The sequence below is a fragment of the Notolabrus celidotus genome, chromosome 7, assembly GCF_009762535.1.
Source record: "Notolabrus celidotus isolate fNotCel1 chromosome 7, fNotCel1.pri, whole genome shotgun sequence".
In the NCBI taxonomy this organism is placed as follows: Eukaryota; Metazoa; Chordata; class Actinopteri; order Labriformes; family Labridae; genus Notolabrus; species Notolabrus celidotus.
Window position 1 is genome coordinate 17,441,396 of NC_048278.1, and position 23,132 is coordinate 17,464,527.

The following is a 23,132-nucleotide window of genomic DNA, read 5'->3' on the forward strand; positions in this document are numbered from 1 at the left end:
AGCACACGGCTGAGGATTGCACCAAAGATTATGACCTCAATCTATTATTGACACGGTGTCTGTGGACATGAATGATTAAGTATTATTAGATGGCATTAATCAGCTTAGTTACAGTTGTCTGCAACCCCATCAGCAGTTGCACTCTGAATGATAACTCGGGGGGTAAAAAATGGGCTTTGAACGCTGTGCAAGTAAGTGCTTGTGCCTCTCCAGTCCTTGGGAATGAACCCACTGAACTCCCAAAGGTGTGTGGAATAACTCAGAGGAAGCAAATTCTGATACCAACTGCTCCATCTAGTGGACAAAAGATGTCATTGCTTTTAAAATTGCCTTAAAGTTACGATCTTAGCCTGGTAAAGGTATTGCTTTATGTACTAAAATGGGACACAGGTGTAAATAGAGAAGCTAACAGATACACAGATAAATCATGGTGACAGATGAAGTAACAAGTGTAGATTAACTTGCAATTACTGACCACAAGGTAGAAGAACATTGGATTTATTGTGTGAAAATGAAACTGAATTTTTGAACAGGCAGGTAACTATCTGTGTTTGCTGTTACAATTATTTGTTCCCCAAATTAAAAAGCTGCTTCGTGCTTGTTGTAAAAATTTTCAATTTATAATCAATAAAATTAATCTGACAACTCAGAAGTTAAACGTATTCTTGGCATTTAAAAACAACCAAATACAAAACATTCAGATTAAAACATTTGTTTAGTTCTTTAAGTTTAGACTAGTGAAAATATGAAAGAATGAGATGGAAGTACAGCCAAAGCATTTTCAGAAAGCAGCAACAGAAACATTTAGTAGAAAGCTAAAATCATTTCTTAAGATCACATAAGCTCAACAGATTAATACAATGTTAAATGAATGTAAAATCTGAAAATAAATTACAAAATAAAACCTACAATAAAAGAATCAGCCAGACTACAAAGCAGACCCCTCCTACGATTACAACAAGCGATTTGATTTTGAAGCTTTGCAAAGATGATAAAAACTTAAGTATGTTCTGAAATCAATGGCTGTCACCGATGCTTTTGAAGAGGAAAAAAACCCTGATTTAACAAATATCCGTAAGTGTGGGAACTATCCAGAATCCCAAAATCAGTCATACAACCAGAAAATCTGCACAACGCCAAAAAAAGTGAACCACATTAACAGCAGAACTTCTAAGTTATTTTTTTGTATGTGAACATCATTGCTTGTTAAAAAACCTTTAACATAACAGCATACATGTGGCTTACTCATCAGCATCTGCAAACTGCTCTGGCTCGGTGGGAATGTTGTAGTGGGACCATTTGAGTGGGCGTGGGTGACGTGCGGCTGGGTTGTATTCGGCTGTCACTGGCGGGGGGACTGTGTCCAGTTGCCTTAGTGTCAAATCCCGCAAATTGAAACTGAGCAAATCGTCTGGACCTGCACGAGACACAGAAGATCAGTGAACACTTGTCCTGCTGCCTACACAAAGCTTCTTTACACTTGATCCTGTGATTTCCACTGAGTTCTGGCAAGGTAAGACATAACATTTTCCTGCAGCAGGTAAAAATCAAGGTAGACTTTAATAAGGTTGAAAATGAATGTGTCTTGTAACAGTGTTTTCTCATTTCTAACATTTTTACAGTCTCCTACCTTTCATTGCCGGAAAATTACAACTGTAATCATCCATGGATTCATGTTTTTTTTTATACATACTTTCAGCAAACAGTATATACTGACAAAGTATCAGTGCTGTTTAGGAAGTAAAGGCAGTAAAGTCTAGGTGTGTTTTCTTTACCATAGGGACAGATCCCAAAAGACATCTTTTCCCAGTTGGTCACAGTGATCTCCTTGATGTCCTTCTCCCAGTCTTCTTCCTCTTGTGGCGCCGTCGGTGGGGATATGGGTATCTTTGGCTTCTTGACTTTAGGGCCTCTGTAAAAGGTGTATTGGTCTCATATAAATTTCCATGATGTTGAATAATTTTTGCAGAGATAAAAAGGGAAATCAGGAAAACCTTTGAATCTAGTATTTGAGGTTATCTTACACTGTAATAGTTTCTTGTTAATACATGCTTATTAAATATTACACCACAGGGCAGAGGGCTCAATTATAGTTGTTCTACATTTTTGGGAATATTTTCTGAGTAGAAGGAGAGTAGGCTACAGGCTGTAGAAGGTAAGCTTGGCTTAGTCTGAAAACCTGAAAAATGGCTAGCCTGCTTCTGTCCAGCAGCTACAAACACCATTTAGACTGGCCGTTTACACCTTGAATCTTGCTTCTCTGATGCTGTTTCTAGTAAAATCCATTTGTAGTTTTACCCGGGGTAATGTGCTGGATTTCTTTTCTATGACTTGCTGCTCCCTATTTTCAGCCTTTCTGCTAAGCCAAGATAGCAAGCTTGAGCCTTATGTTTTATAGGCAGATGTGAGACTGACATACTGTATATCTTTTCCTCTATATATAAGACTATAAATATGACAGCTCTAAGGTTTTTGTTTTAAATGTCTATTCCTTAAAGATAACACTGCACAACTCCTTATACAGTAGGTAGTGAGAAATACAAACTCAGGGATCTAATGCTCTCTCCTGACAGATGAGGCTCATTTAAAGTTGGCAAACTCACCAGAGAAATCCTGTCTACTGTCAGTTTTCTGTGTCATCTGTCAGGCAGAACGGGTACACTTCCATTTTAACTGATGCAAATACCTAAACCAGCCTTGTCACAGCCAACACTAAGGTCATGTAGGTGGGATTGGACTGACAGCTGTGAGTAATTATGTATTAATGTGCACTTTGATTTATTCAAAGCAGCTGTGAGGTAGGTCTCGCACCTCTTCTTGTGTCTGAATCTCGTCCATGTTCCCCGGTTCTTTGTGCCTTCTTTGAAACTCTGCTCTGGATTCATTCGATAAGAATTACAGGGCAAAGCGACTGCATCCCCATTCACTGAGACACCACCTGGAACACCTGCACTGATGACCCTGCCAGATGCTGAGGCATCATTGAAAGCTGAAATCACCCTTCCTTGTTTCTTGGTTGTCCTTCGTGGCACTCTTTTTCCACCATAGTCCTTGCACTCATGGTTAATATGACCATTAACCATGCACTGTGGCCTGTTAACATTCTCTGTGCCATTTGATGTCCTCTCACTGGTTTTAGTAGCTGCAGTTGGGCAGCCATTGTGACCAACTCCATTTACCAAATCTGTGCCTGGAACCTGACCATTGACTTGGCAGTTGGTTTTACAGGAGTAAGGACGTGTTCCTCTTCTTCTGCCTTCATAGTTCATGTTATACTGAGGCATCACGTCACCTGAAATGCATAGGTCAAGAGTGTTATGGAAGTGTAAAGAGTGACAGAAAAAAGCAAACTTAATTTTGACAAATCTAGTAAACCATTATTTATTGATCACAATCAGTTTGATTGGGGTAATATTTAACTCAACATTCATGTTTTTGTTCTGGAATGAAATAATTGATTGTTCAATAATATATCTAACACTTCATAAAGTTCTATTTACAAAGAAATCTGTTTTAATTTTATTATTTTGGATGGATGTCTGCTTATAACAAAACAAATATTTATGTTTGGATATAATACCTTTCCATTCAATTACCCTCAATTCCCAGTTAATTCCAATTAATTCCCTTAAATTTCCATAATTCCCATGGAAAGTTTCCAATTTGGAATATTCCCAAAATTCCCCAGTTTAACTTCCCATGACCCCTTTGCAACCCTATTAGATACACGCAATGAAATGTAAATACATTGTTTCTTTGAGAATGATCTTGTTGAGATGTGAAGCTGACTCTGAAGCTTTGTAGAACAGACTCTCCTGTCGGATTTAATCCTATGATTTAATCCAGATAGTTTTTCCCCACCTTCTTGAGAGGTTCAACTCTGACCTCAAGTCAACTTTCTCCGGCTTGGCTTAGTTTAGCTTTTCCCCATAACTTCTCATTGTGCTTACTTTGATCTCCCTTTTGATAAAACTGTTCATTGTGTTAGTCTTAAAGGCAAAATGATTGTTGACATTAAACTTTAAACACTGATACAAACCGCTCTCGTTACATTGGCTCTAGCTAACTAACAGATCTCTGCCTGCTGCAGCAGCTTGCTAACGACTACCATTCGTTTGTTTCACACGTGGACAGAAATATCAAATCACTTTACAAAACACGAATTGGGATCACGCTTTCATAGTGACATACTTCCATATTTAACGCTATCCCAAAAGTTTTTAAACAAATTTAGCATGCTGCCGCTCACCTGTACCAGAAGCACGCCTCCCCGTGAGTAGCACACCACCAACCTGTCGACCAGCACGAGCAACAAACTGTAATCCGACAGGAGGTGACGCCAGAAACCACTCAAATACAACGCCATGTTGTTTCAGGGAATGAGGCACTAGAAGAACCCTGTAACAACCAAGGAACTAGCCCCTTAGATTAAACTTTACATTGTACAGAGTGAACAAATGCTGGAAAAAAAACTTTTTTATTCAGAATTGAAACCCATGAAGACTAACTAGAGAAGCAATGCTGGAAAGTTTGTGATCCATGACGCCCCCCTAGAAAATAACCTCTCCAAAACAACTAAGGCATCAACACATTTCCCTGATGCTCATGGACTCTCCAACACCATTATTTGTGCTAAATCGTAGCTATTTAAAGCTGCTGTTGGTAGTCACAGAGTAATTCAAGACACTGCAGCTTGTTTAAATTAATTCTGCTTTTGCAATCAGATAAGCCAAAACTTATCTGTTATTTAGGAGCTTTTCTGAAGAATGTCCTTCCAGTGTTTAAGTAAGATCTGTTGTACTTCAAACATGCCGTGTGCCATCATTGTATTGTTTTGTTTATTTGTAATTTATGTTCTGTGGCTCCATACCATGTGCATGGTCTGAGCATCAAATTAAAATGAATGAATAAAATGAATGAATTTAATGCACTTTTAACTTTTGGACAACTCAGAATCCTAATTTTTAACCTTTCAACCCCGCACTGCAACTTTTTTAGCTAGGTTAACCTGTGTATATTATTCTACCATTTGTATTGCCGGCCCTTCTTGTTTTAGTGCTTTTATAGTCAATCCCCAACACCTCCTTTTATTATTTTATTTGATCTTTTAATTGTTTTTATATCCAATTCAAAAATGCATTGTTGCTTGTTTGTGTCTGTTTTTTTAAATGTGACTGTAAATAACTCGATATCATTGTAAATGAGGGTTGCCCCTCAATGATCTCTCGAGTATAAATAAAGGTTCATTGATTGATTGATTGATTGTTCAGAGCAAGCGGTCTAAAAATATGAGTCCAATGCGAAAGTGTTAAAAACTGCAGTTCATCGAACATCCGCTTGAGGCTGGCTCCAGAAGTAACGGAAACCACATACACACCAATTTAAAAAAAACTATCTTTACAGCAGAAATAAACATGTTTACAGCCTGGTACAAAAGACAAGTGTAGTCTGGATAGCTCATGTCTCTATCAGCACAAATTCGAAGATATTGAGTTTCTGAGTCTTCCAATGAGAGGCACAGCTGACTTGATTGACAGGCGGGAACACTGTAGCTGTTCGATGGAGGCTCGAAGCCCGCCTCTTTACGTCACAATCGCTTGACACCAGCAATATGGTTGCAGCCGATGATTGGCCTCAAAACAGCGCTTCAGAAACAGTTGGGTGACGTCACGGATACTACATCCATATTTGATACAGTCTAGGGTTCAGGGAGAGGGACTTCGAATGTCAACACTATCCCTCCCAACCAGACTTCCTCTTAGCCCCCCAACACAGATCAGCGTGTGCAGTCTTGATAGTGCCGGAATCATAATCAATCTGAGGACATAGTTGGGGCCGCCCCTTAACCAATCAGGGCAGAGGATTGGAGATTAGCTATAATTAGTCAGTCGTAACGGGAACGAGGGGAATAATAACATTACTTGATACAAAGGCATTGGAAAAACGCAGAGATTTCGCAATAGTCTCAAATTACTCCACTTACCGTTGAGTACCGTTGGGCATTATGATCTTTCTCCAGACCCGGCAGAAAAAAAGCAACATTTTTTTTACATCATTCCTGCCAACAGCAGCTTTAATAACACCATATGCTTATCTTTAGTATTGTCGACTTAGCTCTCACACAAAGGCATGGATGTACCAACCTGGGTCAAAGCTTAGCAACGTTACTGCACACTTCATACTCAGCTAGTTGCTTACTTTCTAAACACACCTGAAAAAAACATTGAAATAGAAGAAATATCACAAATATATCAATAAATGGTTCGCTCTTTAAGTAAAATGAGACATGGAGACTAAAATGACAAAAACACAATGAATCAGGATTGCCACCAAAGCAGTTTTATTGCTATTAATAGTGACTACATCGCATTGGATAGTCCTAATAAATTAAAATGTAAGAGCTACAAGAAATGAGTTTGTGACACATTTTACAGCTTTATGTACCATTTATTCATTTCCATCCAGCTAGAGTCAAAAGATTTGTGAGGCAAAACAAGACACAAATCAGCAGGTACTGTTATAAGTTAATATTGCTCATAATGCTCACCATTTAGCTTAAGTTAGGAAGACAGTTTACTACCATATAAAAGCCAGTTTGAAGCAAGATGAAAAGCAATGGACTCACCGTGACTAACAAAAAAATGAGAAATGCATTAAAACATTTCCCATTGCATTAAAAAAATCTTCAAAGTATTTCCAAAATGCTAGCCTGGCCAGTGTACCATACAAAGCATTGTGCTCTACTGCTTTTCATAAAGGACACCTAAGCAATCACAAGTTCTTTCTTGTTAAAACTGTATAAAATAGTTTTCATAGTATCAATTCAAAAAAGACTGGTGAGTGGCACATGAATACAAATTATCACTATATAATTACAACATTTACAAGTCGAGAAAATATGTCATACATCAACATAGAATGTAGCTTCAAAAAACTGTCAATCATTAGCAACATCGTTGGGAAAAATGTCCTCAAAAGGCACAGACAGAAGAAAAGGTGAACCATGCAAATGAAAGAAAAACTCATTTTTGTGCAAGGAAGCAAAACTCAAGTTTAGAATCATTACATAATACAGCAGATTGTAATTGTTTCCCCTCTTCAATACAGTATTGAATACTGTACATGAGTTGTACAATGTATCTCATCCAATTACAGCCAATTTAAAGTCAGAGAATGTGAAATATCCAGATTTACATTCATGATATTTACAGTATCAGAGAGTTTCAGAGAGCCGTCTGGACTATAAACACAATCTGCAATTTGTGGGCTTCAATGAGATACCTAATCAAGTTCAATGTAACAAAAAGTGTCTCCTGTGCATGCTCACATACAATATCTGAGATGATTTTACAGAGCATAGAGACAATGGCTACCAGTAATCCACCATACACCCTATACATTCATAACCTTACAGTTCTGTGCAACATCATTGGGCTCATTGCTGGCAACAGTGTAGCTTTTCAAGCTAAGGCATTGCTAGCAAATAGCCACCATGTAAATTTAGAGTTCAAAGACACTCCTTGGTTGCAGCTTCTGTACCATACAGTGACACTCGACTTTTCATCTGAGCCAACTGAGGGCCACTTCTCAGTTACAAATAAAAATACTAATGTACTGATTGACACAGCAAGTGCTGTTGCATGTTTACTGGAAGACATGTTCTTGAAAAATCAAACTTCTCACCTTCGCTTGACCATCACCAACTTCACTTAAACCCTCGATTGCTAACACACATTGACCATCATCAGAATCCACTGCTTTTTCTTTTTTGATTCCTCTACCTTTAGACTTATCAGCTTCAAAGAGCTTTACACTTCTTTTTTTCTCCAGGCACTTCCTCTTCTTCTCTTACAAACGTGCCACATTCCTTAGAGAACGTCTATATGATGAAGGAGAAAACATGTTTATAGATGAGATAAAATGTGACTGGTCTACCTTCATGTCTCTTAGGGTCAGAGTCAGGTTTACAATCTGCTTTCAAGCTCTCCGTCCATTTTCCTAAAATGATTCTCCCTACATCATACCAAGCTGTTTGTCTGAGGATAATAGACTTCTTGTTATACCAGGATACAGTAGAACCCACATCAGGCTTGTTACATTATTCCAGCTTTATGTCAAGGTACGTATGTCCAGCCTACTACAGTGAGTAACTCTGTTGATCCTCAAAGCATGTTGTTCCCAGTGGATTCCCAGGGAAAAAAATCACCAGATCTGTCCTATTAGTTCAAATGGGTGACAGTAGCTATAGTTCACAGCATAGACAGCTAATAAAGACACAGTTGCTTTTTGAGAGAAACTCTCTTTAGTTCAGCAGAGTCGCACTCTAACTTCTCTGCAAGAGAAGCTTTCTTCCTGCCACGAACAGCAGGGGGCGATGAGTGTCTATTTATATGTTCCATATTCCTGTAGAGTATCCTGACGTAGATTCCAATCTAACAACTGTAATGATCCTCAATCTCCTGAAACTGGGAGTGATTTTCATTCCAGTTGAGTTGATGTTAGTTCTTGATCTCCAGGATGGACGGGTTGTGGTCCAGGATGGACAGGATGATTTTGTCCATGTACTGCCGCAGACGTAAGTTAATTTCTTCCTGCTCCTTTAGGGCTTCCATTAACTAGGGAGGGAGAAGAACATCAAACACATTATCATTTCATTTTGTCAACAAGCTCAGCCATCAATTAATAATTTCTCAGGTATTACAATTAAGAGCATTCTTAGTTTTACTCTGGGATTCGAGAGCAGAACATCTGTACTCAATACTGACTACATTAAAGTTCTTGTATTGGATTCACCTGCACTATCTTGTAGATTATTTAACATATGCATAGAGCTGCTACTAAAGGCTAAATGAGATTCTTTCTAAATGTATCGGTTATTATAATTCAACAATATAGCAAACAATGTCTGAGGTAATAGTGTAAAAATGTCTTGTCCCACAAACAGCACAAACCAGCCCCCAAAAATCAAGTCAGAAAATGTTACATTACTTTTAAAGACCAGATACATAAGATGGAAAATGGAATAAAAACAAATTGAAAATAAAGGAAAAAACAGACCAGAAACCCTCAATCAATTCAATATATAGAAGGCAGAATCACAGTAGTAGTATTTGGTCAGTACCTATGTGTGGGAAAAAGCAGAGGTGATGACCTCATTATGCAGATTAAATTCAAATCCACAATTATGTTAAATTTAGAACACTACCCTGCTGTGATTTGCCCCAGAAAAACAATTTGACATTAGAAACTTATCCAGTTATAATCAACTTTCTTATCTTCCCAGTCTTAATTTTACCTGGTCTCTGGATGCGTTGTCTATCTCTGCAGCTAAAGACTGTGCCTTGGTCTGTGTGGCGAACAGGGTCTTTGCTTCATACAGGCTGAGGCTGAGGATCTGACCGTTGAGCTCATCATTCTGCTCCCTCAGCTTCTGGTTCTCCTACAGTACAGAAATAGGTCAGGAGGTAGAGAAAAGAACGATGAGAAAGGAGATACCAGTACATGGACAACACATTGATATCAGGAGAGATGATGCTTGGGAAAAAAATGCAGCTACTTAAGCCTCACTCATTCCATACAACATAACAACACGTGGTGCTTCAGCCAGCAGCGAACGCAGCAATGAACGTCTATTATGGCAACACCTACAGGACATTACACGGGTTAAGCGTGTTACAGAACAAACTGCTCCCCTGCTTGTCTGGTGTGTTATAAAAGCTCCATGATTAAGTTGCCTCTGAATGCTGACAAGAGGTCAGTTTGCTTTCCCCTTGTTCTATTCTTACTCATTAGTGAGGGAACAGCAGCACTGACCCCAATTCAGCTCAGGCAGGTTCGCTCTACTCCATTGTGATTAGTTGTTAATAATCAAGAGGTCAAAGTTCGCAGAAGCAATTTTACCATCAGACCAGGACGGAGCCGAGCCCCAGACAACACCAGGTGCTGGAATTCAGGGGGGAGAAAGTCCTGGGACACAAATCGCTGGACACACACACATACATAGACATTTATAGAGGTGTACAGGCAGACATAAAATAGTGAACTAATCTTTGTGGATGTCACGGGTGGTGTTGCTCAAATTATGGCGTTTATCAACACAGTGCAACAAAACTTGTCAGACCACAGACTAACACAGGGAATAACTTTTAACCTAAAACTGCAGAAAGAAGCTATACCAAAAAAACTGAGATGTTAAAAGAGGAAGACAAGAACACCTAACATAGTATTATTATCATTCTCCTTCCTGCATTAGTGCTCTTTGGTTTGCTCTGAGGTTACATAAGGATCATTTTATCATGTAAGTTCCTGATAAGACACAAACTGTACAAATTAGCAGTTCTACCTGAGGGCAATGCATCATTCACATGGTTACAAGTTACAAGGCGGGACTTCTTCATTACCTTCTGCCTTCTATTGATTTTGTTTTCTTCACCTAGCCTTTATTACTGATGCATGCAACTTAAAGGGGCAAAAACCTCCTCTTACACCAGTCTTATCAGGAGGGACATCTGAAAATACTTATCTACTCTCTTATCTTGAATGTTTACTCTGCATCAGGTCTGTTCACTTTGCACAACAGTAAATTAGTAACAGCATTTGAGTTTCTAACGGGGGGAGATAAAAAGCATTGTGCCTGAGGAGACTGAAATTAAAGAATGTAGCACTCTGTGGCTGATGTTCTCATAAACTGCAGCTAAGACAGGTGATGAGAAGCTCAGCTCGGCTCAGGTCTGGACCCTGACTCCTTGGTAAACAATCAGAACAACATATTTGGAAGAATGTTTTTTTTATTTCTTTAAAGGGATTTTTAATGAATGAGAGGAGATTATGTCATTGATTTAACCCACTGTTTCTTCATCCCACTCTGTTTTAATGTATGTCCTGTTTTGCTGCATCTGCAGCCATCAAACAGCAAGAGTGGCTTCATTTAGGAAATTAGTGCAACATATGTTCCCCTGGCAGCAGATATTTACATATGTATAAGCTTCCTGTAAGAGAAACCTTTAGTGCATTGAGTAATGCAGAAATAAATAAGCCCACGGTGTAACTCTTTGTTCCATATCATCTTAACCCCTGGCTTCATTTTGCCAAGTAGCTTGAGAAACCTAAGAAAAATTAACACAATACTTGCTGTAATACAACTATACCCTTAAAAAATAACAGGTTAGTAAAGCTACTTATGCTTGACATATATGAAAAACAGGATGTTGAGTATTCTGTGAAAATTGAATCATTTAATTCAGTCAATGGTATAGTTATAGAGCTTGCTTTGTGCCTCAGAATCTCTGTGCATCCCAAACTCTTAATTGCATCAAAAACAAGCAATCATCCATCACAAGTAACAGTTTGACCCTCTGTCAAGAGATTAAAAAAAGTCAAGTGTATGTTACCCTGTTTAGAGATGATGGATGGGGAACAATCTTTCCAGAAAGATGTACAACAGATGCTTCTCTGCATTGCAAGCTTCCTTAGTAGCTAAAGTATCCTACTGCACAAGACATCTGAATGCATCATTTGTCAGTACCTGCTTGAGCCTCTTGACCTCATGCTCCAGCTCCACCTCCCTGGTCCTGCAGTTGAAGTCTGCCAGACTGGTGGAAGAGCTGCGGCTGCGTCCAGGCCTCTCTGATTCCAGCTTGAAGAGCTGCAAATGCTCCAGCTCGCGACGCAAGTCCTCTATCAGCTGCACGCAGAGAAAGGACGAATGAACAATGTTACATAATGGCAGTGCAGTATTTTGGGGGTGTGGGTGTATGAGCCAGTAAAAACGCAGTGGGGGAGAGAAGAGTAAAAAAAAGAGGAAACAGGGTGCCCACTCTGTGCATGTGTCTGATTGCACAATATAGTCCCTCCTACCTCCTGCATGCCTTCTTTTTCTTTCTGGAACTGGTTTCTGTTCTGTCTCAGCTTGTCCATCATTTTCCTGTAGAGGTCCATCTCATCCTTCAGGCGTAAACTGGTGTCCTCCAGCTTGTCTGTCATCCTTTGCTTCTCCTGAGGGAAGACAGACACACGAATGAGAGGGACTTTCCTACTTGTCGTATACAAACGTAGATGTACACCCATATTAATACTGATGGACTACTTTAAATATGTACTGTCAAGAGCAGCTTTTTTTCTGAGGTTTGCTGAAAATGTTAATTTTATTTCAGTGCAGAATTATGCTCCTTTTTTCTCAGACATCTTGGTCACACATTCTAATTCTATGAGTTGGAGCCGACAGCTGTCGAGTGTCATCTACATAGGTCTCAGAATAGAGGTGTGGCTCAGAGCTATTCATCACAGCTCATCGTGTGAAAACACTACAGTTCCTCATTTTTATGGGTTGAACATGTTAAATTTACTGACTGGTTATTAACTCAGTTTTAATCAGTATTAGCCTGGGTTTCAACAAACTGATGCTGACTCAGGTGACATCAGTTGAGGCAATTTATAAAGTTTTAGGGGGCGTGTCCACTGCCGCCGTTTTTTGCGCTGGCAGCGCCTGTTCTCTATGCAAACTCTGTTCAGCGTTTTCAGTGCCCTAAGCGCAAAAACGCTCTGAGCGTCAGCTAATTTTTGTCGCAGCGCTCTAAGCACTCTCAGTTGAAAACAGTTTAACTTTTGGAACACCGCCATGCTCATCAATGTCACCTCTTGATCACTGACCAATCAGAAACAAGAAGGGGAGAGACTGCTGCAATCATCACTGTCAACACAATGGCGGAGGTCCGTGCGGAGGAGAAAAGTTAGCACACTTGTTTTTTGGAGATATAATTTCCTGGTTTAGAGCTGCTGCTGATGCTCTTACATGATTTCTATCAATATTTTTTACAGTTTCATGTTAAAATGCCATTGAATGAAAATATGTTTGAAGCATACAGAGCATTTTAAAACAGACCTAACAGGACGTGGAATTGTCGCAGGACGACCTTCGTTACCTAACAACAGTAAATGCTGGTGGGAAGCACTCTGAAATTGAGGTTATGGGCGCTCCTAGCGCAAAAAACAGCAGCAGAGGATACACTACCTTATTCAGTTACATTTAAGGCCACAAAAATGTTTTTAGACATTTTTTTCGACATGTAAAGGTTCCCCTTTAATGTTATAATGAGGAAAGGATCAACAAGTTAAAAGAAAGCATGCTTAAAGCTTACCTCATCCAGTTTCTCCGTCTGTGATTTGAGCCGGCACATGTTCATTGAAAAGTCGTTATTCTCGTCCTCCAGCTGCTTTGCTCTAGAAACACATAACCTTGTATATTAGCTGACTGTTATTTATAAATCTAGTGTTTTTCTTAGTCAGCTAAAATACTGTTTAAGCAAACGTCCACAATATATGCTGAAGCTCCAGAGAAAACTGACTAACCCTAGGAGGCTTCTCTAATCTTTGATTAGCATAAAGTTTTACACTCTGCATCTTCTCTTAACAGACAGGCATGGCAGTGTTCATATCCAGGGGATTTAGGAGCAACCTTGTTTGATTTTTAGCATGATTGAGTATTTGTGTCTCTTACTTGTTGGACAGCAGCTCTATCTGTGTATTTTTGTCTCTTTCCATCTTGCTGTAGGCCTCTCTGTGTCGTCTCAGCTCTGCCTGCAGATTTTGCTCTGCCCGTGTCTCCTGGTCCTTCAGCTGCTCCTCCAACTCATTAACCCTGATCATGTCACAAAAAAATCAAAGGCTCATTATTCCAAACTTGGGACAATAAATGAAACAATAAGTATCAAATTAAAGGTGCAGTGTGAAGTATTTTGCAACATTAAGCAGAATAAACGTTGAAGATTCTTCTTGTCCTTGAAGGCCACTGTCATTTCACAAAAGGGAGGGGTGAGCAAGGGAGTGTTTCAATCTAGAATATGGCCTCTGAATATCGCTACATATTCCCATTTCTACACACTGCACCTTAAAGACTAAAATCCATCATATTGTCTCCAATGTTATATTTTAGAATAAAAAGTGTATTCCTGAGATCCATGTTTCTGACTTTACCTGTGTACTAGCTGTGTGTTTTCCTGCTTCAGCTTCGACTTAAGATCACCGTTCAACAGAATCTCATTCTCCAGTTCAGCCACCTTCTTCTCTAGAGAGCTCACCTGAAAGAAACAGATACAGTTGAATACATATGAATAAGGGTTTCACAAAATTACAGGAAAAAAATACAGAATTCCACGAAAGTAATTTTGCATACCCAAAGTTTCAAAAGCCATGAAAATGCTAAGCCCTTTCCTTGAAATTTGCAGACGTCAGGGAAATCCTGACAGGGCTCATGCTGTGAATTAGCATTCTCAATTTAAGCTGTGCATCCATAATGAACAGCTCTTCACTCACTCTGATTTAAGTACCAACAGTGCTCAAAATGCTGAAGGGGAATTTTCAGTAGTGAAAAGGAACCAGCAATGGTCATTATTACTAACTGCAAGTTTTAGTTTGATGTTGAAAAAATGTGATACATAAACTTCGAAACAGCTGCATACAAAACAACAGCACACACAAAAGCCCACAAACACATCCTTACCTTCTCATTGATGTCGATGTCACAGGAGTCGATGCTGTCTCTAAATAGGTCTTCTGTGCTGCCGTTACTGCTGCTAAGGTTGCTGTTATGAAGCAGCTGCCTGCTCAAAACACACACACACACATTTTAGGAATCCATGGAAACATCCAGGTGAGGACCAGCTGGTTCTGGTGCACTTGCATTTGTGTGTAAGTGTGTGTGAGTATGTGTGTGTCTGAGAGTAAGACAGATCGAGGGACTGTAGGAGGTTTGTTCTGTCCTGCTGCTGCGAACTAACATACTATAGATGATATAGGACAAAGAGGAAGGTATCTAGCAGAGAAGCTGGTGCAAACAGTATCCAGACACACACAGACACACAAAGGCTCGATTTAGATGCATCAGACAGACACCCACACAGGTGTGTCTATCTGACTCAGTCACACAATCAAGTGTGACATTCATGCAGTGATGTGAGTACAGCTGCCCCCTCTCACACTAATGGAATAACTTGAGAAAAGCTTCTGATCCATTACTGAGATTAGCAATGTGGAGAGGAAAGACGCTAACAGGAGAGAGGAGGGGAGGAAGTGTAGAGGAGAGAAGGGGAGAGTGAGGAGAGGAGAGGAGAGGAGAGGAGAGGAGAGGAGAGGAGAGGAGAGGAGAGGAGAGGAGAGGAGAGGAGAGGAGAGGAGAGGAGAGGAGAGGAGAGGAGACTGCCGATGTGGTGAGGATAGAGGATATCGTAAATTCCAGAATATAGGTTGTACTGAAATATAGGACACTGTTTATTTGGGTATCTCCGAGAGGGCAATTTTTTTGCAACAGCTCCATATAATAAAATATATATCAAATAAAATGCACATGTTTCTTCAACACTATTTCAACTCATTTCCATTTGAAACACAATCAAAACACACAAATTATACTGTCTTGGCTTCACCACTTGATCAGACCCAGTAACAAAAACATTTCTAGTTGACATTTAACAGTCTTCCCCTGTGTGTCTCCATATGAATGTCCACGACATGCAGTTTCTGTGTAGCTCTTTTTAGTACCATCTGTGTTTGCCTTGTCAAGTTGGCAATCATGCAAACCACTGGTCTGGTACAGAGACCGAGCTCAGCCTACAGTAATGTTGATAGTTGTGATGGTGACGGATACTCTGGTGGTCATGACAGCACAATTCAAATTAAATTCAAACAACTTTATTAATCCCTCTCGGGGCAATTTGTAGTCCACCGCGTAGGTTTGGCTAGATCTTAGCACTAATTTCTGAGTCAAATATTGTAAAACAAATAACCTCTCTCTGCATTTGGACTTGTGCACCAAAACTTTTCAGAAGACAAGGGAGAAGCAAATAGGAAAATAGGTGAAAGCCACGGGGGCTGTGGTCAGGCACACCAGCTTGAGTCGAAGAAAAGGTTAAAAAGCCTTTAATTCATACAGGGCATAACATATTAAAAGGTAGTGTACAGAAAAAAAGGAAACATCAACCATGGCGTTTCCTTTTTTTTCTGTACACTACCTTTTAAAGGCTTTTTAACCCTTTCCTCGACTCGAGCTGGTGTGCCTGAAGACAGCCCCCGTGGCTTCCCCGTTTTCCGAATAGTTTTTTGGAGTTCTTCTTCAAGAGCGCCAACTTCTACCTGGAGTTTACCACATTACCTCCCTGAGCACACAGTAACTTTGTTTCTTTTTTAACAAAATAGGAAAGTTAAAAGGAAGCAAGGAGAGGGACATAAGGAAAGGAAAAGAAAAGAAAAGGGAGTTGAGAAGATAATAAAAGAGAAAACAGAGAAGAAGAAAGTACAGAAGATCAGCTAAAGAGAGCAATAAAGAGGAAGAAGAAATCAAACTAGACAGAGGGGACAGTAGACGGAGCAAGGGAAGAGAGCCAAACCTTATATTGAATACATAGATCAGGTCTGGCAGGCCATTTTCACTCTGTCACTATAACTCAGTTAATGTGGGTGGAAATAGCGCAAAGGCCTCGATACATAAACACTTCACCCATCCCATGGAAATAGAACATGAAGAGCCTGCCACTGACACAGTACACGTCCACAATCTGTTTCTCAACTGGAGGGGCAAAAACCAGAAGATTTCACGGCACACAGATTAGACCAGATTGATTTCAACAAGATTTTTTTCCTGACATAATTAGTTAGTAATTAACTTTCCTGTTGGAGCTCAATGGCTGGCTGGCCAACTGATAAAGAAGCAGTGCTTATCTTGTGTGTGTGTGTTTGTGTGTCTGTGTTAACAAATAGAGCAAACACGTGCAGCACAGGCTGTGTAATGTAAAAACAGCCAGAGTACAAGTGGATGACCCTTTTCAGGACACAAAGAAGCTCACTCTGACTGACAAACATGCACATACACATAAGTGACCTACCTTCCAAAAGCAGTGCTGGAGATTTTCCTGTTGGGGCTACAAAAGAGAAAAAAAAGAGAAAAATGAAAGAAATGTTATTTTTATCTCAGTGAGTTGCCATGAATATGTCTAGATTCACAGCTCAACACTTCACAGGGACTAACTGCTGATGAAAATTAAGATTTGAGCTATTCAGCTAGGTAGGCATGTAGGGAAGACATAGACAAAGATAAAGAAACACTAAAGGACAAGTCAATGATAACAAAATTCCCCACTTGGTTCAGTGAGCGGGATTTCTGTCAGCTCAGCGGCTGTCTCAGGGGGACAAAAGCCCAAAGACACTTTCAGTCTGATGTGTCTGCCTGAGCAGGATGTCACATTGGATTAACAATAATGAGGAAACAAAGTGTAGGCTCACGCAAAAGACAGCTGATGTTGGCAGAAAACAAAAATCATTAAAAAATCATGGTTGGGCTACAGTATTACAGTACAGTAGTGTAAACAGCAGGAGCATAGCAGAACTGTGCAGTTAGAGAAGCGTTTTTTTCCTAAAAATGATATATTCCACTCAAAAAATGTTAAATATCTTGGTGCATGTTTCTGTCTATGACATGTCATCCTAAATTTGTTGGCTACTTTTGATTTTGGTTGTTGTGATAGTTTGTCATATAGAATTTAAGAGGGACCAAAGATTTCACAAAATCCTGTATGTCAAATCCCATCCTGATTCAAACAAGACACACAAACTGTGAAGAGAGATATATAGCATATTCAGTGTGGACAGGAATTGTGGAAAAATACTCAAGTCGTAAAATTAAACTCATGGGAACCAGAGTGGTACAAAGAAATAAGTGATGAGGGTGTCTGACAGGCTGATCTTCCTGGAGGACCATCTCAGCATATAGATAAAGCAGAGAGTGTATAACGGAGTGACAAAAAGATTAGCCTGCAGCTAATGTTTCAGTTCAGCCAGTGTCCTCTTTGATGAACACTGAGAGGACAAACTTAGCAGAGAAAGACTACTTTGTTTCTTTTCCCTTTGAACTGTCAACAACATAATTTGCATAATATTTACAACTGGATAATGTTGTTAGCATCTGAAAGCATGGCTGCCTGTAAACAAGTCAATCAGTTATTGCTTTTCTTTTGTAAAAAAAAACAACAACAAAAAAACAAGTTAGCAGGTTAGGGGTAAGTTTGTGTTTCTGGATTTATGGGATGTGCATCTATTTTTCAAAATTTTATGCACAGACCTGTAAACACATTTCTTTTTTTAAAAATTTATTTAGGGGCTTTTTTGCCTTTATTGGATAGGACAGCTGAAGAGAGACAGGAAATGTGGGGAGTAGAGAGTGTGGGATGACATGCAGTAAATGGTCGACCGGTCAGGAGTCGAACCAGCGACCTCTGGGACGAGGACTATAGCCTCTATTCGTGGGACACTTAGACCATTAGGCTACCAGCGCCCCGTAAACACAGTGTGAGATACAGTTATCATTTGTATCTCTGTTTGTTAATGTGTTTTTGTTGACTAGCCTACCTCACATTTTATTAGGTTTTATTGTAAAGATGCACTTTGTAAACATTGTTTAGAAATGCGCTTATTCTTAAAATACTTTGTTATTTTGAGGCTATATTTGGGGTTATACAGCAAAACTTGAGCTCCACACACAATGAAATATTATGGAATACTTCACATAAATATGCCTTAAATACTGATTGTCTATTAGACTAAAATGTCGTTTTTTTTAATGGACTTTGGTTTGCATGATTGCATGTATGTCTTTCTCATCCATACCTGATTTTCAAATGAAGCCCTCTGACTGAGTTCATATTGGTTTGCATGCCTGATTGTGGCAAATTTAATTAAAGTAATTGTGTGTAAAGGAGTTTAACATGCTCAAGTGAGCCTTTAAATACTGCATGCTGCTTAGAGGCCAAATCTCTGTCCTCTTTCCATATACAGTCCACTTACCTACCTAAAGTCCATCATTATTTGGCTTGATCCACATGGTGGCTTGTATCTATTTTTAACAGATTCATCTGTATAACCTGTTAAGTATGCTTAATATTTATCCTCCACCATCCTATTCAGTCTGTATCTTAGGAGCTCACAATTCAAAGTAATTTCTACATCGATAATATCTCTTTCACTTTCTCCACTCTGACTCTTCTTTTTTGCTCATCACTACTCTATTATTCATGAGGGGAAAGCAGAGGTCTAATTAAGAGAGACATGCTGGATTATAGAGCCTATTCCCTCCAGAGAGAGAGAGACATCCTGCAGAGTCAACCGAGGGTTGAAGTAACAAAAACAGAAAGTTTGCACTATATTTAAAACATTATTCAACAACATTTATAGTTCCGAGATCACTCCTGTGTCTATGTGTGGCCACTAGTGTTTGCAGGAGTTTGGATAGGAGAGCTGTTAATGATTACCTGGGATTATGCCTCTAATAATAGATTTCCCATTATAATAGTGATGAGGTAAGCACAGGAGTGACTGCCTTATATAACAATCAATTAGTGTTTGTGGGCATGTTGGGTCATGTGTGGAACAAAAGAAGGAACATCTAAACACATTGCAGCAATATTACATCACATTATTTCATCATACTTAAAACTTCATCACTTCCTAAATTCCTATAAATTGACTAATATGTTTCAAATCTCTGGTTGTGTTGTGTATAATGTACATCAAAGATAAAGGAATTTGGTTTGGACATACGGTGGGGCAAAAAAGTATTTAGTCAGCCACTGATTTTGCAAGTTCTCTCACTTAGAAAGACGAGAGAGGTCTGTAATTTTCATCAGAGGTACACTTCAACTATGAGAGACAAAATGAGAAAAAAAATCCAGGAAATCACATTGTAGGATTTTTAAAGAATTTATCTGTAAATTATGGTGGAAAATAAGTATTTGGTCACCCACAAACAAGCAAGATTTCTGGCTCTCACAGACCTGTAACTTCTTCTTTAAGAAGCTTTTCTGTCCTCCACTCGTTACCTGTATTAATGGAACCTGTTTGAACTCTTTATCTGTATAAAAGACACCTGTCCACAGCCTCAAACAGTCAGACTCCAAACTCAACCATGGCCAAGACCATGGAGCTGTCGAATGACACCAGGAAGAAAATTGTGGACCTGCACCAGGCTGGGAAGAGTGAATCTACAATAGGCAAGCAGGTTGGTGCGAATAAATCAACTGTGGGAGCAATTGTAAGAAAATGGAAGACATACAAGACCATTGATAATCTCCCTCGATCTGGGGCCCCACGCAAGATCTCATCCTGTGGGGTCAAAATGATCATGAGAACGGTGAGCAAAATTCCCAGAGCTACATGGAAGGACCTGATGAATGACCTGCAGAGAGCTGGGACCAAAGTAACAAAGGCTACCATCAGTAACACACTAAGCCGAGAGGGACTCAAATCCTGCAGCGCCAGGCGTGTCCCCCTGCTTAAGCCAGTACATGTCCAGGCCTGTCTGAAGTTTGCCAGAGAGCATATGGATGATCCAGAAGAGGATTGGGAGAATATCATGTGGTCAGATGAAACCAAAATAGAACTTTTTGGTAAAAACTCAACTCGTCATGTTTGGAGGAAGAAGAATGCTGAGTTGCATCCCAAGAACACCATACCTACTGTGAAGCATGGGAGTGGAAACCTCATGCTTTGGGGCTGTTTTTCTGCAAAGGGGACAGGACGACTGATCCGTGTTAAGGGAAGAATGAACGGGGCCATGTATCGGGAGATTTTAAGCCAAAACCTCCTTCCATCAGTGAGAGCATTGAAGATGGAACGTGGCTGGGTCTTCCAGCATGACAATGATCCCAAACACACCGCTCGGGCAACAAAGGAGTGGCTCAGTAAAAAGCATTTCAAGGTCCTGGATTGGCCCAGCCAGTCTCCAGACCTCAACCCCATAGAAGATTTGTGGAGGGAGTTGAAAGTCTGTGTTGTCCAGCGACACCCCCAAAACATCACTGCTCTAGAGGAGATCTACAGTACATGGAGGAATGGGCCAAAATACCAGCTACAGTGTGTGCAAACCTGGTGAAGACTTACAGGAAACATTTGACCTCTGTCATTGCCAACAAAGGTTATGTTCCAAAGTATTGAGTTGAACTTTTGTTATTGACCAAATACTTATTTTCCACCATAATTTACAAATAAATTCTTTAAAAATCCTACAATGTGATTACCTGGATTTTTTTTCTCATTTTGTCTCTCATAGTTGAAGTGTACCTCTGATGAAAATTACAGACCTCTCTCATCTTTCTAAGTGGGAGAACTTGCAAAATCAGTGGCTGACTAAATACATTTTGCCCCAATGTATCTAGAACCAGCTCACTGTATACAAGTTGTTCCAACCAAGTAACTTGATTCTAAAATACTCTGTATAGGGATGGTTTCTAAAAATTATACACTTCGATAATTAACACTTATTTGTAGCATTAGTAGGTCTGACTGGATGTTTTCAACTAGAACTTTTTGGACTTTGTCATTGTGTCTTCATGAAAACTTATTTCAAGATGAATTTGAATTAAAGTGACAGGATATACTACAGTCAGTGAATTTGTCTTGTGATGGGATTAGATTTGACATTTGGTGGACTAAAAATGTCTTAACTCGCTCAGTCACTCCAAACTGAAGTTTTACTAACAGCTGACATTTGGAGTGTGTTTATCTTGTGTAATACTAAGGTGTGTGTGTTTGTGTGTGTCTTACCTATTAGCCTTGAGGTTTTTAAGGCGAGCCTCCAGGTCATTGAGCAAGTTGACCTTCTTGCTGCATTGAGAACAGTAGACGTCCATCAGTTCACCGGTGTAATGCTGACGCACCTTACGGGGTGTCTGGCCGGCACTGTTAAAACACAGACATAGGCACACTTAGAAGCAGAAGTAATGTAAATCTAACTGGCTTGTATCACGTCTGCAAATAAACAACTGTTTGAGACAGCATCTTAGTGAGTAGAAAAGTGAGCCTGATTCAAAACCGTGGAGCCAAGACGCAGAGAGAATTGATCAGCACTAAATATCACAAATAAAAGCTGAAAAGTAAAATGCTGTGACCATCTATTATATGGTGTTTAATGTCTGGGCAAAGCCTGTGTTTAAAGGAAATAGATGCATGAAATTATAACCTGCAGCTTCCACTTAGTTTAGAGTTGAAGTAAGTTGGAACAGGGCTGACGTAAACAGCAAGACAGCCTCACAATGTTGTCGCTACAAATTTTCTGCCATAAAAAATAAGAAAATATTTGATTTATTAGCATTTTGAGGGTTTTACTAGCACAAGAGGATACACTTCCTATTTATATATTTACAATTCACGAAAGACACTTAGTTCAGGGACCTGAGTGTTAAAATTCCAAACGTAACACTCGTAATTATTTGGGTTTTGGAAGACCCTGAAGAAGTATAAAGGACTGTACCTTTAACCCACTTTGTACCGTAGTAATTCAAACTTCTTTCCCATGCTGAGTCGTCTAAGGCTTCCTGTAAATCCGGGGCCTCATTTTGAATTTAAATCTCCATGCCGACTCCATTTGGTGAGTTTTGTCTGCTTGGTATGCGTGGAAGGAGCATGGAGCAGCAATGCCTCTCTATCAGGCAGGAGACTTAATCCCATTAAACACAGGCCTATGATGAATATTAATGTGGCCTTAAGGGCAAAAACTCCTAAGCTACACTTCTGCAGTCAAGTCTCAGAATAATACGAATCAGGTAATGACTCTGGAGCTCACAGACTGCAGCCTCAAGTCTGTAATTGTTGGGACTGAGGCTGCAGTCTGGTCAATGTCAGTTTCATAACTTAACCTGTGAGGAATGCCAGGAACGCTCATTCATCACTGAAATTAATTGCATTCAGTGACACAGTGGTGCCTTACCTATTGTTAGCAGACTGATATTGGGCGGCAAGAATAGTTGCAACTTTGCTTAAGGAAAACACAATGATTCATCATGTAGATTAATAATCATTACAACAGTTTAAAGTTAATTTGGCTTATTGTTGAGTAATAAATATAACCTTGCACATTCTCTGTCCTTAGATTTCCCACTCCCTGCCACGCCCAAAACAATAAAACAATGACTCTCAACTAGCTCATCAGTAAATTAGGTAATTAATTTGTTCTTGTTAACTTAGCAAACACATGTAAGCTGAATGCTACTGTTGCAAAAGATAACTTGGATAAGTCCACAACAACACTGTCTGTTGTCAGCGTAAAATCAAAGGCTGGGAAACACTCAAGTATAAGATCTAAACATAGGTTAGTT

The 23,132-nt window shown here is 39.6% G+C and overlaps 2 protein-coding genes across 2 annotated transcripts in view; both read right to left on the reverse strand.

Annotated features, from left to right (window-relative positions):
- Positions 1 to 482: 482 nt before the first annotated feature.
- On the reverse strand, positions 483 to 4,414 carry LOC117816051. Its single transcript, XM_034688140.1, has 4 exons — positions 4,250 to 4,414; positions 2,812 to 3,292; positions 1,776 to 1,912; positions 483 to 1,417 (listed from the first exon to the last, which is right to left on the reverse strand). The coding sequence occupies exons 2-4, from the start codon at positions 3,282 to 3,284 to the stop codon at positions 1,242 to 1,244; spliced, it is 786 nt and encodes a 261-aa protein (XP_034544031.1). The 5' UTR covers positions 3,285 to 3,292; positions 4,250 to 4,414; the 3' UTR covers positions 483 to 1,241.
- Positions 4,415 to 6,317: 1,903 nt separating this feature from the next.
- Positions 6,318 to 23,132, reverse strand: part of rab11fip4b (RAB11 family interacting protein 4 (class II) b) — a 68,075-nt gene continuing 51,260 nt past the window's right edge. The window contains 11 exon segments of the mRNA XM_034688780.1: positions 6,318 to 8,615; positions 9,296 to 9,439; positions 9,901 to 9,981; positions 11,525 to 11,683; positions 11,857 to 11,994; positions 13,137 to 13,218; positions 13,496 to 13,636; positions 13,972 to 14,075; positions 14,498 to 14,597; positions 16,875 to 16,910; positions 21,583 to 21,717. Coding sequence (XP_034544671.1) covers positions 8,499 to 8,615; positions 9,296 to 9,439; positions 9,901 to 9,981; positions 11,525 to 11,683; positions 11,857 to 11,994; positions 13,137 to 13,218; positions 13,496 to 13,636; positions 13,972 to 14,075; positions 14,498 to 14,597; positions 16,875 to 16,910; positions 21,583 to 21,717 — 1,237 coding nt within the window. The 3' untranslated portion in view covers positions 6,318 to 8,498.